Source organism: Anas platyrhynchos, chromosome 5 (assembly GCF_047663525.1).
Source record: "Anas platyrhynchos isolate ZD024472 breed Pekin duck chromosome 5, IASCAAS_PekinDuck_T2T, whole genome shotgun sequence".
Lineage (NCBI taxonomy): Eukaryota > Metazoa > Chordata > Aves > Anseriformes > Anatidae > Anas > Anas platyrhynchos.
The window spans coordinates 25,376,909-25,393,534 of record NC_092591.1 but is presented as its reverse complement, the minus strand read 5'-3'; the positions used below and the strand labels follow the sequence as shown (position 1 = coordinate 25,393,534).

The 16,626-nt window shown below is 35.2% G+C and overlaps 1 protein-coding gene across 16 annotated transcripts in view; it reads left to right on the top strand.

Moving 5' to 3' along the window:
- The window catches only part of MIPOL1 (mirror-image polydactyly 1), a 188,567-nt gene that overhangs the window by 59,694 nt on the left and 112,247 nt on the right, over positions 1-16,626 (top strand). For all 16 annotated transcript variants that reach the window (XR_011809604.1, XM_038179768.2, XM_072038467.1 and 13 more), the window contains 3 exons: positions 8,548-8,677; positions 13,828-13,861; positions 14,121-14,291. Coding sequence is in view for 15 of the 16 variants with exons in the window: in XM_038179768.2 (XP_038035696.1) it covers positions 8,548-8,677; positions 13,828-13,861; positions 14,121-14,291 (335 nt within the window). In the remaining variant the exon portion in view is untranslated. The remainder of the gene's footprint in view (positions 1-8,547; positions 8,678-13,827; positions 13,862-14,120; positions 14,292-16,626) is intronic.

Below are 16,626 nucleotides of genomic sequence, written 5' to 3'. Positions count from 1 at the left end.
TAAGAGGAAGTAAGTAATCTTGCCAGTAATAAACTTTGGGTGGCAATAACTTCCAGCACAGATGTATTTTCCATTTCTTCAAAGCTCACTTTAGAGTCCCTTTTTAGATGTTATTTTTCTTTCTTGCATGTCATCCATTAAAGATTAGCTGTGGAAGGTTGGAGCATGGAGAGATTATGAATGACAGAACAACTCCTGCAGAATAATAATCAGTTTTTGGTATTTAATGCTGTTTGACTTTTGCAGACACATTTCTTATTAACCTTTGGTACAAACAGAAATCCAGGTTCCTGATATCTCATGGAGAAGATGAATTCAAGATCCTCTTCCAATTAAACTGAAATAAGGCCAATATTGGGTTTTAGCCAAAAGAACTCAATAGTTCCCAACCCTTGTGTTTATAAGCCTAAATATGAATAACATTTTACAGTTTAAGTAGGTAATGCATATATTTCCCTAACATATTTTTAGTGCATAATTCATTTTGTTATGTAGTCCATATAATTATGAGCTTTTTTTTTTTTCCCTGTTAATGCTTCCTTATGCAAAACTACTTCCTGAATATTTTGTTTCAAAATATTTCCTGGTAAATAACAGAATTTTGAGAATAGCTGTATGACTTGAGTCCTCTGTACAGGAACGTAGACAATCCATCTAAAGAACAGAAAAAAAAAAAAAGAAAAGAAAAGAAAAAAAAAAAAAGGTGGGGGCATTGTGAGAACATCTTATTTTTTGACTGTTTAATTTGAAACAATTTAGTTTTACCTTCAGGTTGTTAGAATCATCAACTGTCAAAAAAGTTGCATGCAGAAATTTGACAATATAAGATTAGCTGTAATAGGTTAAAATGTAAATTGTTAAGTTATTTATGGGGTAGAGTTTTTACATAAAAGCAAGCCAGTAATTTCTGCAAATTATATTAGTCTGGTCCTTCTCTCTTCCCCACTATATGGTGCTAGATGAACATAAAGGATTGGGTTTTACTCAAGAATATAAGTTCTGCAAATATTCTACTTGGGGCATTACAGAAACTTTTCTTTAACCTGTCAAATTTTAACTTGCAAACTTTAATGCAACATTTATATCTTTCCCCCCTAAAGTAAATATTCAGGTATCAGCAATTATTCACTGAAAAAAAGTTTAACAGCATTATTGTTTGATTTTTGAAGTCAGCTGTGTTTAGTGTACTAGAAACAGAGGCTTAAGTATCATACAAGGATTGGCTTTCACAAGAACTGCCTTGGGGTCTGTGTATAATACTCTCTCCTATTCTTTTCCCACTTTATTTTTTTTAATTGAATTGGGATCTGAGTACACAAAGAACACCCTATACAGAGTTGCCACAAAGCAACTTTAGCCTTTTATTAAGAACACTGTGTTTATAGCATTGGAAATGTAGGAGCAGATGAATGCTGTGCACTAAATACATACAACAAACACAAAGCAATAAAGAAGTCAGTGTGTTCTATCAGTGTTTGTTCAGATTGCTTTATCTATAAAGTCACATTTAGGTGTAAATGACTTGTAGTCTGTAATTCCTGGTATAGACCAGTGAAAACTCTTAAGCAGTTTTCCTGTGATCTTCTTATCATTATTTTGCTTTTATTTTTCAGTTATAGGTCATAACTGAAAGTAAATGAATGGTAGTTTTCAAAGAAAACAGCTAGCAACTTAAGTTGTCTGTTTCATAATAGAACATTTCAGCACTATTTTTAAGTCAACAGTCAGCCCTGGAGCTCATGGTAGTTTGCCATTAACCTGAATGAGAACTGCATAAGGGCCTTAGGCTTTGAACATTTCGAGGGATTATCTGCATTTTGCAACATGTATGCGCAGAGACCAATTAGTGACACATTTTAAAGGCTTTCATAGCAATGCAGTAAATCTGTTTTTCAGTTCATTTGGCTATGATTGATTACTTATTTAAGAATTGTGAGCATAGAGTCATTAAATCTAGTAGGAAAAAAGTCTCACAGAATTTTGATTTCTAATATGACTAAATTACAAATGCATGCATGTTTGTTATTGTGTAAGGAGATCAAGTGTATATCTATATGGTTAAATAAAACATAATAACATTGACCCCTCTGGAAATAGCAAGGATAGTTTCCAGGTCCTTTTGTGACAGACAGAGACCCAGTAATGGGGGGGCTGACGAAAAGGAAAAGTCAGGTCCTCAGGTCCTCATTGTACCTCTTTTCCCCTTATACTTCCCTAATTCCTTACACCATCTATCTGCTCTTCAGAAATCCAAAGAGAAAACAGAACAAAAATCCCTAAAAAGCTTTAATTAAACCTCTCTGCAGGATAAATTTCAGCTGACAGTTTTTTTTTTTGTTTGTTTGTTTTTTTCATAGAAGCGACACAACAGAATAAACAAGAAGCTTGTTACAGGAATCTTGAATTCTAAGTATTACTTGGACAAGCAAGTTGTTTCATGTTTATGTTTTTCCTTTAGAATAACGTGAATCTCCAAAAGGTAGAAAACAAAATATTCTTTGCTTAGTTTTCTCATGTATTCAACCTTTGCTCCCATGTTAGAGCTGTATGCCGTTATGACACAGAAGTTGAATCATAGGAAAAAAAAAGTTTGGAGTAATTAGTTACGACTATTTCAGGCAATTCCTGAATATTGAAGATGTGAAGATGCCCTGTGCCTTTTTTTTTTTTTTTTTTTAATATAAAAACATATCATCTCATTTGTATTTCTTGTTGCTGTCACAGTGGGAGTAACTATTAAAATTACTTTGATTGTGCCGGAACCAATGCTATAGAAAATCCCAAGTCACTTATTTTTCAGGAACCATTGTCCTTGAATACTAAATCTTAAACTGCAGAACTTTGACATTCTGCAATAATACATTCTTACTAATAGAAAAACATGCTTACCATGTCTTCTTGGAAGTAGATGATTACTGTAACTAATGTTAATTACAAAAGCAATTATCAGAGTTTTATTTGTAGTATTTCTTGGATCACTTTGTTATCATGTATTCAAAGCAAAAATAATAATTGCATTGCATCAGGTGATTTCAAACAAAGTCCAGAATATTGTTGCTTCATCCATAAGACTGAATTATCCAAAAATGCAATTATTATAGTATTTTTTATAGTATCTTCTGAGATAGTGGTGTGTGTAATGCTGTCATCTTCTACTTATAAGGTCTTCCCTGTGTTCTTGTTTATAAATGTTTTAATGAGCACTCTTAAGTGATTTCTGCTGATGTAGATGTTGTAAATCCTAACAAGTTCTTCTTTCTTGCCTCTCCTTTTCTATTTTTTTTTTTCTTTTATTATCATTAGCACAGATGACCTTAGGAAATCAGCAAATTTTTTTCCTAGGAACTGTGCTTCCCTCCCTTCTCCCAAAGTTTTGTTGTTAGGAACGTTGTGAACCACTGTTTAAACTAGAATGGTTTCCAACACGCCTTCTCACTACTACTGTATTTTAAAGGTAGTTTTAAAAGTGTAGAAGACAAGTTTGCCAAAAGAATCAGGTTCAACTAAGAAAATATGTACACTGCTTTGACTCAGTAAACTCATACTCGGTATGGTTCATCTTCTTCATATTTACTTTTGCCCATATTAGAAAACAATTAGCTTACTAAACAAATTTGAGTATTTGGGAAGAAAAAATCTACTTTGAGTCTCTCTCATTTGACTAAGAATTACATGATATTTGATAAGCTTGTTTAAAAATGGACATATCCAAATATTATTGTAAACACCCATTGATTTGTTTTACCTGCAATATAAGTATTTTACTTAGTTGGCTTACATAGTAGCTAATAATATTTGTTAATGTAATTTAACTGCTGTGAACCTTTACTGAACAAATATTGAAATTTATACAAGTCAAAGAAAGAGAATCTCTAATGACTTTTGTAAAAGCTTCCATTTAATAGTTAAGGAGAAAAGTTTATATGACATACCAGATGCAATTAACAGTAGATTTTACATTTAATAAAAAGAAAGAAGCATATGTATTTGCTTTATTCATTCCATCATAATTTGCATTAGAGCTGTGGGTGTTTAATGAGCAAATTCCAGCTAAAATGCTATATTGATTTTCTAAGTGAACTTTGTAATAGCTATCTACCTTACAAAAGCTCTCTGTTTACAATTGTTTTCTTTACTAAAAACTAAAAATGTTTTAGAATTGATGAGTTTAGCATGATGATTCTTTTAAAATAAAGAGCTCTTGTAGAGTATGCAGAGGTTTTAGTTACAAGGCGAAATATGTTATTAAATTATTCCAAAGCAAATAAAGTTTATGCAACTAAATAGTACTGTCACATTTGTATATATTGCATTATTTATATATATTGGAAAGAATTCTTTTTTCTTAATTTTTCACCTTGGAAATTGAATATTTTAATTCTTGAATGTCATTATATGTATATGAATTAGTAAATAACGCAATTCATTTTAGCTTAATACTTGACCATTCATAGTTCATTTTGTATGTCATTTTCATGCTTGAAACATGAGTACTATAAGAATTTGTGTTTCTTGTTGGTCAGGCCTCAAGATAAACAGGATAGGGTTGGTTGGTGCACCATTGGAAGGTCTCCAAGAAAAACCTCATGGTGTCGACCAGAGCAGTTGGTGACTAAGTAGCTGGATTACTTTTTCATTGGATCAGACATCAAGTGAGCATTCCAATATGGGGCTAGTGATTTGCTGAATATGACATGTCTTGAATGGGACTTAGGAACCTGACTTGTTACTCTCAAGTATTTTTTGCTTGGCATTTTTAAGAAGCATTGGGATAATAACCTGGATAATTTTTTTACAGTTTTTCATATGGAGGATTTTTATGTTTTTATGGACACCTTACACTTCACATACTTTCCTAAATTTGACATCAAATGTTTTATTTTGCTGCTGTATTGAAACCCAGAGATGTATATGTTTCATTGGCTTATTTGAAGAATCTCATGAATCTTATGATTTAGATGACTTCTGAACATGAACAGCATGACATAACGCAGTTTCCTCAGGGTCACAAAGGCTAAGATAATGCTGAATCCTTGTTTGGAGATGCACAAACGTTCCTTATCCCATGCTCCAAGCTCTTTGCCCAATTTTCAAAGAAATAATCCACATAGTTCTTTAACCTAGGGCTAATCTTCTGATACTATTTCTATTCATTTTTAGGTAGTCTTTAAGTTGTAATTGAAAGCATAGCAGTCTGCATGGAGGTCTATCTGCTAAGCAGCTTTCAGGAATTGAACTGGACTTTTGACTGACTCATCCATTAGCTCAATCTTAATGTTGAACATATTGTTAACAACATCATACTATTGAATACCTGAAAGTGTGTAGCTATTATCATACTTTAAAAAATAAATTTGTAAAAATATTAAATACCACAAGAAGTGTATAGGCATTGGATAACAGAAATGTCTAACCTAAATTCAGCAGAAGCTGTGGCTGGTAAAGGAATGTTAAGTTTTGTAGCCTGCTGAAATGAGTTAGATGAAGACTTCATTATTTTTAACTCTATTTTTTGTCATTTCTTGTTAGTGTCAGTATTGCTACACGGTGTTAAATGCCACTGTCCTAAGTATCTTTTTCTTTTCTTTTTTTTTTTTTTCTTTTAAATTGGAAAAGTTAAGTCAGTTCTCCACAGCTGCTAGTTAAAAGACAGTATTTTGTAATAAACCTTTTAGGTGGGGTTCACTGTTCAAGGCAATCAGCCTTTTGGCTGCTATCAGGAATGGTGAGATCTCAGATAAGCGAGATGCTTACGTCACCTGCAAAATCTCTTTCTCTGAGTGTTTTCATATTGCTATATATACATTTCTTTGGTTTCAAGACAAATAAGCAATATTTTTTTTATATTTTTAAGGCCTATATATTCATTATTGCCACTGGTTATTACTCCTCAGAGAGGGAAATAGATAAAGCAAAACACAGACATTCTAGTGTACTCACATGCTCAAGATCCATTTTAACATTCAGCAAATGGCAATTTTCCATGCTGAGATGGGGAAAAAATAAGATCTGATAGAAGGAGTACACTTAAAGAGACCAGATGGAAGTTAATTAATCTGGAAATTAATTAACTCCAGAACAGTAATAAGTACAAAATCTACAGTTATTTTAGACAGCTTTCTACTCATTGCAGCAATTGTTTTCATGATGAAAATTTTATAATGTTTTCACTTGCAGCTTTATGGAAGGGGTTCTCTGTGCAGTGTCTCTGGCATCAGACTAGATAAACTGACATAATTTACTGGAAAAAAATATAGTAAAAGAGTACTGTAAAGTACACATAGGTAATAATTACCACACATTAAAAAACTGCTTGTGTATTCCAGATCCAGCCGGGACCTAGTGGTTGCAGTGTACTTTAAGCAGACACTCAGTGCAGAGGTACAAGATTCTCTGCCATCACAGACCTCAGCAGCCTGAGTGGAAGTCTGATGAGCCCACCCCATACAGTTTCTTCTTGCCAAGTCACCTACCTTTTCAGACATTGGACTCCTCTTCTGCAAGTGCTGTGTACTTATTCCTGCCTACCACAGTGTGCGCAGGCAGCTTTGTACCTGTTTTACTCATGCTTTATTTTTTCCCTTCCACATCAAGCATAGCTTTCTTGTTGCAAATGGGGCAAATAGATCTTAGAGAAAAGTTATATTGTTCTTGTGGAACAAGAAAATGCTCAGATAGAATTAGGTCAGTATTTTGTAAATTGTGTGGACATTTCAAGCTATGGGCTTCTGATGCTGATTCCTTTTGGGGAGGGCAGGGGCTGGGCTGGAGGAGTAAGGATGCAACTTGTTAAACCTCAGGCCTGATCACTAGGTTTGCAGCTCCACTACAGATTTTTGTGAGACGAGGAACTACACCCCCAGAAGTAACATTTAGCCTTTCTTTATATTCTTTTGTCCCATCTACTGTTATTGTGCAATGTTTTGTTCTTTTGCTAGAGCTTCAAGAAACATTTCTTTACCCCTCAGGAACACACGTCTCCCCAGCCTGGGGACAAGAGGATTGCTTTCCTGCCTTGAGCATCTTCCTAATTCATCTTTCCACATGCTTTTTCTGATCATCTTCTCACCCATCTTACTTCCCTGGTTATCTGAGCATCTTGTATTTCAGTTGTTTGTTGGTTGTTGGGTTTTTCCCTTGGTACAGATAAAGTGTTTCTGGTAAAGCCATGCCAATGATACAGCTGCTACCAAAATCTGCTGATCCATTTTGCCAAGAAGTAGAAAGTGTTTTATATTATATAGTGTGAAGTTTTTATACAATAATGTAGAAACGTGAAGTAACAGTAGAAAAACTAACCTATAATGGCAACAAAGTTGATGTCAACTGAGGTAAGAATGAAGGGGATAAAAGCTCTAGGCTGACGTGAAAAGGAAGCTTTTCTTTGAGATCTCAATGACATTAGCAGTGGTTCAGTAGGAGGAAAGAGTTCTTAAGAGAGTGAGGAGGTCCAACAGCAGTGGCTTAATAAAGAAGAGACTTGAGAAGGGGAGTAAAAAAATTAGATGCCAAAATTAGAAAGAGTGTAGTATGGTGTTAGGAGGCTGTGGCTGAACACCAGCGTGGCATTCTCATGTGCATTCAGAACTCTGTGACCTGCAGACCTTTCTCATAGTTTATTTTGTTGGAAGTTCCCATGACAATCAGTGAGGATATAGTCCTCTGTCTTGAAGTGACGGCAGCCTTTCTATGGTATCCTGAAAGTCCCTAGACATTCAGACTGCAGGGTTTTATGATGACTGCGAGGAGATTTGCAGTATTGCAGAGGGAAATGATGAAAGTATGAATAAAGATTTTAGTGGAGGCAGGGTCGAGGTAAGGATTCTGGCAGAGTGCCAGAAATGGTGTTAGACATATTGACAGGGGAGAGGCAGGAAGAAAGCATAAGCTCGGGATGAGGAATGACTTGAAGGTGTTAGTTTGCTCCCAAGGATAGACAGTAAATCTTAGTTTATTGGCACCTAATGCTCCAAGGTCCATGTATGCCGTAACAGATAATATAACAGTATATTACACAATAAAGCAAAGGGTTGGCAGGGAAGGAGACATGCCAGCACTGCCGTTTTTGTGATACCAGAGATAGACATACTGGGAAAATATTAAAATTTGTAGTATTTATGTCAGCATGCCACCCTGATAGGAAGCGGTGTGATGATGGAAGTATTTTCAATGGGCCATTACTCTTAACTCTATGTGATGTAAAGAGGAAACCTACCATTGTCTCTTATGATTTGGAGATTTAAAATGCATTTTTCGATGATGCAAGTATTCCATGAAGCAGAGCAAATCACTTCCTTACCCTATTTGATTATAAAGAGGTCAATTTGAAAACCCATAGCTTTATTTTATTCTTTAAAGTATTAATTTTAGCAGTCTATAGCTATTTAGTGTTGTGTCTGAAGAGTAATATAGACCTTATGCAAAGTAATCTGAGGTCAGTGGAAAAATGTTGATTTTAGCAGATGCTGGCAAAGGCCCATGTAAATGTGCATAATAGTGTCTTTCCCTGTAAAGCTTGTTGGTAAAACACACTGGTTACATTTGCAGCTCTCGTGGAAGAAGTTTATTCTGCTCAACGAGAACGTGATGAGGCCGTCATGGCAAGGCTTAGATTAGCCAATGAAGAGAGAGATGAAGCATTTTTACGAGTCCAGCGGTTGGAAGAATCTCTGAAAGAGTAAGTTTGCATTTACTGCCCTGTGCAAAAAGATTGTTGTGTTAGTCTGTGATGGTCATAAACTGCTTGACAGAAATTTTGTTGAAAATCTTAGTACAAACTTGTCTATGATGAAATACCAAGCTAGTGCTAGTCTTACTGTGCTATTGGTTAATTTTTTAGCCATCTTTTGAGACCATATTTTTCACTGGAGACTGAGTGCAAGGTGAACAATTTTGATTACAAAAATTAAAAATATAATCAAAAGCTTTGGTATTGATTTATTCAGACATAAATAAGAGGAATGTGACATTTTACAAGGATCTTTTGACATGGAGTACCAAAATGTCAGTCAGAAGTTGCAATGTATAGGAAATCAATCAAGCCTTTAAGCCCAGTAGACATTTCTTTCAGCAGAATTTCTACTAATTATGTGGGTGATGTAGTAAAAATATGTTTTCCTCCATGTCTTCAGTGTAGGAGCAGTTTGTAAGGGAAGAAAGGTATAACTAATACTTTCTAGAAATTTACGTAGTACCATGTTAACCCAACAGAAATAGGCAATCTCTTGTTAAAGACAATGTGTGAGTCAGGAGAAGAAGATAAGAACAGTTTCTTTTCTCTCTTTGGGATATACATAGCTTTGAAGCTATAGTTTGCTTTTGTGTAATCCTTCTCCATCCAAGTTGTGATCATTTTGGCTATCATCCAATACCCCCCACAGTCTAGAGTGGCTGAGAAATTTCCCCTATTTTTCTGTCAAGAGAAATTAAAAAAAAAATAAATAGGAAAATGAGTAGCTACAAACAAGTTAGAACCACTTCTCATGCAATATATGAATAAGTTCGTGGAACTTAATGTACGTGACCTTGTCCACATGTACCCTTTTGAATATTTGTCTGTTCCCTAAAATTTCTCAACACACAACAATTCCACCACAACAATTCTTGCTCTCTTTATATTCTGTGTAGGCTAAAATGGCCTACAGCCTTAAAATTGAAGAGGGTTAAAGGTCAAGCTGGAGGGGAATAAGGCCTTCAGAAATTGTTACTGACATCTGATCCTTGAAATTATATGCTTTCTTGCCTTTTTTCTGTTTCATCTGTGCAATCTGTTTTGGTGGTTCTCCATTTCAAATTTTCACTCTCCTTTTTTGCATTATACTCACGTCTTGTCTTTTCTCTGTTGCTCATCTGCTTTTTCTCCACAGCTTCCTTGTCTTTTTTTTTTTTGTTTTTATAAATATTATTGTTTCTTCTTTATGGCCTTTGTAACTCATCTTTTACTTCCACTTCAGTCCTTTGTCATTTCTTCTATGAATCCAATAAGACTGCTGTTATTTTAATTGTGTTTTTCAGCTAGCTGAAAATGTGAAAGCAAAAGAAATATAAGAGAGAAGGGCAAACAAGATAGGAGAACTGATGGAGGCAACAAAATGGGGACAAAACCAATCTATTCAGAAGAATTGTGCTTGCCAAGTTGCTTGTATATGATAGAATGAGAGTTTCAGTATTTTGCAGGATCTCCCATTCTGCCCTCCTGATACTGACTGTGGCACTGGCAGCTCATTGGGAACAACCATAACCCAAGTCTATCACATCCCGAGTACGTTGTGACCTGTCACTGAGAGCATTACCAAATTCCTTAAGGAGATCCCAAATAGGCTTCTGAATCCCTAAGGGCACAAAGATGTTGCTGAAAAAATATTACATGTTTTTATTTTTATTAGTAGCTTTTAGTGTTGGACATCAGAGTGATAGAGAAGAAAAATCTTAATTGACAGAAGCCACAAAGGCAGAGATCCCAAGTGCTGTATTTGTTCCCAGATTAAAGTATGTTAATCACCTGTGCTGCTAGCACTTAATGGTAACGAATTATTGGGCATTAATTGCTTAATATGTAATTAGCTGAAGGGGATAGAAAATCATTCTTTATGTCCAATAGAAGCCATGTTCCCTGCATCAGCTGTCTTAATATTTGCCTCTTTTCTGACCTTGCTACCTATTAAGCCAAAGTAGTTTGATCGGAATGTCTTAAACCATATCAGACAGTATAAGATACTTAAAGTTGCCTTGCTCTGTTACACTAATTTACTCAGTACTACCTCAGTCCGTGGTGGCTGCAGCCATTTCCACAACCTGACCACTGTCAAGCTGACCATAGCTCTTTTTTCTTCCATATCAGTCATCTCTGTGACAGCACCTTCTTGATAACACTGTGTTTCTTCCAAAAAGAGTGCTGCTATAATACAGAGAAACAGTGCTTGTTGTGATTACTGATTTGGGGGTTTTGCATTCTTTTTATTTGAATAAAATTCTTTGTTATTTTTGAAATCTTTGGGGATTACAGAATCAAGAAGACAGGATTACCTCCACCAAGCTCAGCTGCTTTTCTTCTGGTTTACACGTGCTAAGCTTAGAGGATGCTAATTAATGTAGCTGTACACCTTGCAAGCAGGAAATTGCTGAGTGGAGCCAAGATCCTGCTGGACCACTGGCCTGGCCCCAGCACTCAGGCTTTTCAGAACATTAAGCATCATTACTAACTGTGGTAACACTTCACCTGAGGTGACAAGCATACTTTTCTACTCCTACATGGATGTCTGGCATGTTGCAATGGGAGGAGCAAGCCAGGATTGTGCTAAGAAGAATCAAATTGAGGTGCTTAGGGCTCAGCTGCCCTCTGCAGTATTCACAAGAGTAGAGTGATTCTGAAACCTCACCCCTAATTTATCAGTAAAGGTTATCTCACTATTTATCTTAACTAAGCCTCATTTTTACACACTGCCTTCTCAGAATCAGAGCCAACCCCACAAGGAAATTACTTTTCTTAGCCTCCTTATTCTAAATAGTTTAATACTTTGGCTGAATGGAAATTGGGGGTAGCAAGTTCACCTTGACTCTCCACTAATCCTTTGGAAGGAGCAGTGATGATGGGATGAGCCATGAGGGACTTGGTTTATTTTGTTTAATTTGGGGATTTCTTCTAGAATCTTGGATCTTTTCCAACTACCACCCTTCATATATTCTTCCTGATGCTGGTTGTTCAAAACGTCAAGCTTTCTGTCGTAAAGGTGGAGCACATAGAGTATTTTTTTGCAAAGTTTGTAGACTACTTGTGCCACAGGCATCGAGTTTTAGATCACAAGTCACTCCCTCCATCTGCTTTGGACTTTTTCCAATCAGAGATTTCTACAAGAGGGCAATACTGAACAGACTACCAACCTTTATCAAACGCTTTAATGCTTTCTTTAAATTAGCTGCTAGAGCAATTCTATTGTCATTATTTAACTGTAGCAACTGAAATTCTTTTCGTTTTGTTAGCTCTAGGGGATATGTTAGTGTAATGTGTGCAGAAATGGGGGGGAAGGAACCCTTGGTTATTGCTGTTTAAAGTTGTGAGACATCTAAGGGCAAATCATGAGAGGCACCAAGGCAAATACTCAGCTTTGGTTACTGCTTTTTAATAAATACTGTCACCTTAGGAAAACAGATCCCTTGTGACAGCAGTATGCTGAAAAGCTACACTTACAGTAGAAGTTCATGTTCTTTTTCCCACCCCCATTTCCTGTTTAAGGTGTCCTGCTTACCCAGCCCGATGGTCAGCTGGGTGATTTGTTGACCCATATTTTTAGCAGGGTAGAAGTCCTCTGGAGATGCCAGATCAGTCCTGCCAATTTACTTTGGCAAACACTGTTCCTTTCATTGTGAATACAAACTAGATGAAGATCCATTTTTAAGTCCCTCATGAAGTGGAACTTGGAGCAATGTAAAAACCTAGAGTAGGAACTCTACAAGGAGCCAAATCAAGGAGCCAGTTCTGAGAATTTAGACTTACATCTTTGTTGTTTTGTGGTTTATATTACTTTACAAATACAACTGTAATGCTGCAAAGTTAGCTTTTTGTGGTTTTTTGTTTGTTTTGTTTGGTTGCTGACTGTATGTGTTGAAGTAATTGTTTCTAAACTCCATATAATATACCAGCTATTGCACAACAGTAGTACATTCTGAATTGTATCTTTTTGATTTAAAGAATTAATTTCTGTATGGTCGATTTACTTTGTTTACTGTTATCTAGTAAAACTAATGCTTTAAGGTAAAAGGTGATGGTGTGCTGTCAAGTGCTCTGCGATGTTTGCTAGCTAAAATCTTGGCCCTATAGCAGCACCTGTCACAACACTACTGAAGTGTGTGTTGCTGTTTAGCAGATGTTTAGTGGCTCATATCTGTCTTTTTAAATAGTGAACACTAGTAATAAACCTATTTTTAATAAAAGTCACCATTAAGTAAGTAGCAATGGAGTGGTGATGTAATTATAATGTACTTGTTTTTCCAGAAATGAGGTCTCGTCCATTATAAAATACACATAAATGTTGTAAATGATATGCTGTACATATAACTAAGCTTAAGTAAAGTAAAATATATAGCATCTCATTTATTAGGTCATTGTGCTTTCACTCATTGCTTTTGCACAGTCAATGTTGAAATGCGTATAACTAAATTCCTTGTATCATCTTTATATTTGACAGTTCAATATATGTTATGTTAAATAAAAAGGGGAGACTGTGTAGGAGCGGGTTATTCTGTACTTAAATAAGGGTCTTGCAGAGAATTGGCTTAACTTACTATTTTATGCAAGATGTAAAAACAAAACATTTTTAAGGAAATTTCAACTAGTGTTTTTTTTTTGCTCCTTTTGGAAGAGAGAGGTAGAAAAAGAATTACTTTTAAATGAAAAACAAACAAACAAACAAACAAAAAAAAAACACAATCTTTGCAAAAGTCCTGTCCTGTTTCATTTGGGGTGCAGTAAAAAAAACAAAAATACATCAGGTAAAAGTTGTAAGTCCAGAAATAAATAAAATAAGAGCATCAGTCATTTCTATCACTGGGGAACTTTCTTCATCTAAGCACATATGAACAATTGATCCTTGTAGTCATATATAGCAGTAAACATTAATAACTTAACAGTCTGAAGTCAGTGCTGAAGATATGGAGCATTATTGAAAGATGGAGTCGAGCAGGTGGCACTTTAATATGTTCAGTGTCATGGTTGACTCTAAAGACTAGTAGAATGAAATTACTTGAGGTTCTAAAGATTTAAAAAGCGAACTCATTTTGCTGCACTAAGGAAATGCTACTGATCAGGCTTTCTGTGTCCCTTTTTTCTAGGCTAGAAAATATTAACCCTGAAGAAAATGACATGGTAAGCCATTCTCTGAGGAGATTTCTTGATGTCAGTCTTATATCTTAGAGGCTTAAGTTCAATTGAGTGGGTTTCAAGAACTAAGATGTGGGAAAAAGAAGAATTGACACACTAATAATGTACATCTTTGCTGCAATATGAAAATTCAATAACTTCACTCAGTCAATTTACAATTCACATGTGCCTATTAATTAAAACCCTATATTAAATAAAATATATTAAAACTTCATGTCTGACTAACATATAATGCTGTTGGTAGACATTACAGGAATTACTGAACAGAATAAACAATGCAGACACAGGGATAGATATACTGAAGAACGGAGCTATAATTCTGAATCGAATACACAGGACCAAAGAACGTAAAAAGAAAATAATAGCTGAGGAAATGACTGCAGTAATAGAACAACGGGATGCTGCTTTGTATCAAGTAAGTCTCTACAAGTGTGTAAACACTCAATACCAAATTCCTTCTTTTTTTTTTTTTTGTCTAAATTTAAGTTTGGGGAATAAAATTATTGCTAACTTCCCTTTGCTGAAAATCTCAAAAACCGCCCTTGTGATTAACGAGCAACTGTTTCTTCAAGGTAGGAGTGCCCATTGAAATGATGTCAATCCATTTCAGAGGAAAGGTTGTGTATTGTTTGCACCTGATCACTAGATGACCCTTAAAAAAAAAAAAAAAAAGAAAAGTTTTCAGTATTATTGTCCAATCCATAAAAATATTAAGGGCTTTGTTTTGCAGTATGCTGTAGTTGTAGTCCCACTGGGTGACTGGGACTCAAGGATTTGTAAAGGGTTATAAGTGGCAAAAATATACCTTAAAGGAAGATAAAAGTGCCACATGTAACAAAGTGATTCCTTCCTTTGTTTCTTTACATTCAGAAGCTGAAACCCAGCATGTGGTCTGTGACTCTCCATGTCTTACACTTCTGCTACGTATCTTAAGAGAATATGATGTCCTTTTTTTTGCTCAGATCAGCCATTCCCTGCACTTTCCTACTTTCACAGAAAAATATTGTCTTCATTCTCTTCACCTTGGAGTCTCCCTGTTTTTCCTGCCTCATGGGAGAGTTGTTTTGGCAGGTTTTTTCTTTCCTGGATTTTTAAACTATACTTAGCTCAATAGGAATAGTCTGTAGGGAGAAGCAGACTAAGTAGGAGTTTATACCTCCTGGGAAAACACAGTATTTTAGACTGGATGGATGTCCTTATGCATTTATCCTAACCAAAAAAAAAAAAAAAAAATCTAGTTCTTATTTCAATATTGAAAATTTAGATATTCATTGAATATGAGTAACCTAAGTTAGCCTACATCTAAATAATTGTCATTATATTTAAGATCAGGCTTGTGGTCTTGACTGGTACTGATAATGTTGATTGAATTTATATAATTTTCACTTTTTTTTTTTTTAGTCGCCATTGTTTTTACATTCTATCCTACTGTAACCTCAAAAGCCTCATCTGCTTGGTGCTTAAAATATTTTGTGTCTATATCCAATATGCACAAAAATGTCTATATCAAATATGCACAAAAATGATTTTGTGTCTATATCCAATATGCAAAGGATATTAATGTTGGAACTCTACTTTTTCACTGTGCTTTCTTTTGCTTTTATAGCAATGATGAGCAGCATAGCTACTGGGGCACATCCAACCATCCTGCCAAAAGTTGTTGCTCTTTGATTTTTTTAATTATGATTGGCTTTCTTCTGTGCGCAGGGCATTTGAAAAGTGGGCAACTCATTAGAGAAAAGCTTTCAGCAAAAGAGAAGGATTTGCTGATAGTTTTATTTTTGTTCTGCCAGGTTTTGGTTCTTTATTGAAGTGGACTTTCAGGCATACTTGGACCGTAAATATTTCATGAAGGATGTCAGAAGAATGTCCTTGTATGGTGTTATAATATACATTTTAATTGAGCTGGTTTTTATGCTGCCTGTTCAAGGAGTAATCCACAGATGTTTATGAGTCTTTTTTTCCAAGTATTCTGCTTGGAAATTATTAAAGATAATTATTTTATAAAATAGTGAGTCAAGTACCACAGCTAGCAAAGCCATCTTTAGGTCTAACAGTGAAAAGCACAGGTAATGTTAAATAGGTAGTGCAGCTGAAAAAATAAATGAATGAAATAATACCACTCCCCCAACTCAAATTTAAGTATTTTATATTTAGCTGTAGCACTGTAATTTATTATTTATTGCAATTTATAATATTTTTCTAATTATTATTAATTAAAGTGTTGCTCATATGTTGTGTTTCCACATTAGTGATCCTTTTGTGGCTGTAACTATTGAATCTGGAAGACAGGTCCTTGGAATTGAAGCTATTATATCAACCTGTGTTTCTTACTTGATGATTCCTTGGGAATTCGTACGGTACTTGAATTATTAGTAGTCTTTTGTTAACATTGCAATAACAGTAGTTATTACAGTGCTAACAGCAAGAACAATAGGAGAGGGATTCCTACATTAGACCACAAAGGGACTAGATATAATTCAGGGGATGTATATGCTTAGCATAACAAATGCAAATTATTAGAAGTTAGAACTGAGGTCACCTCAGGCATTCATAACATATGCAAGTTAAAATCTTTTCTTTTTGGTGGAGGTGACATCAAAATGGGGGGTGGAGGTGCAGGGGGGACTGATGAGAACAGACTGAGGCAAAGCAGAAATAGAGTAAGCCATTAGCATGCAGTGCCTACCTTCTGGAAGAAAGCAATTCTAAAATTCAGAGGTCAGTGGGCAATGGATGAAGCTAAAAAC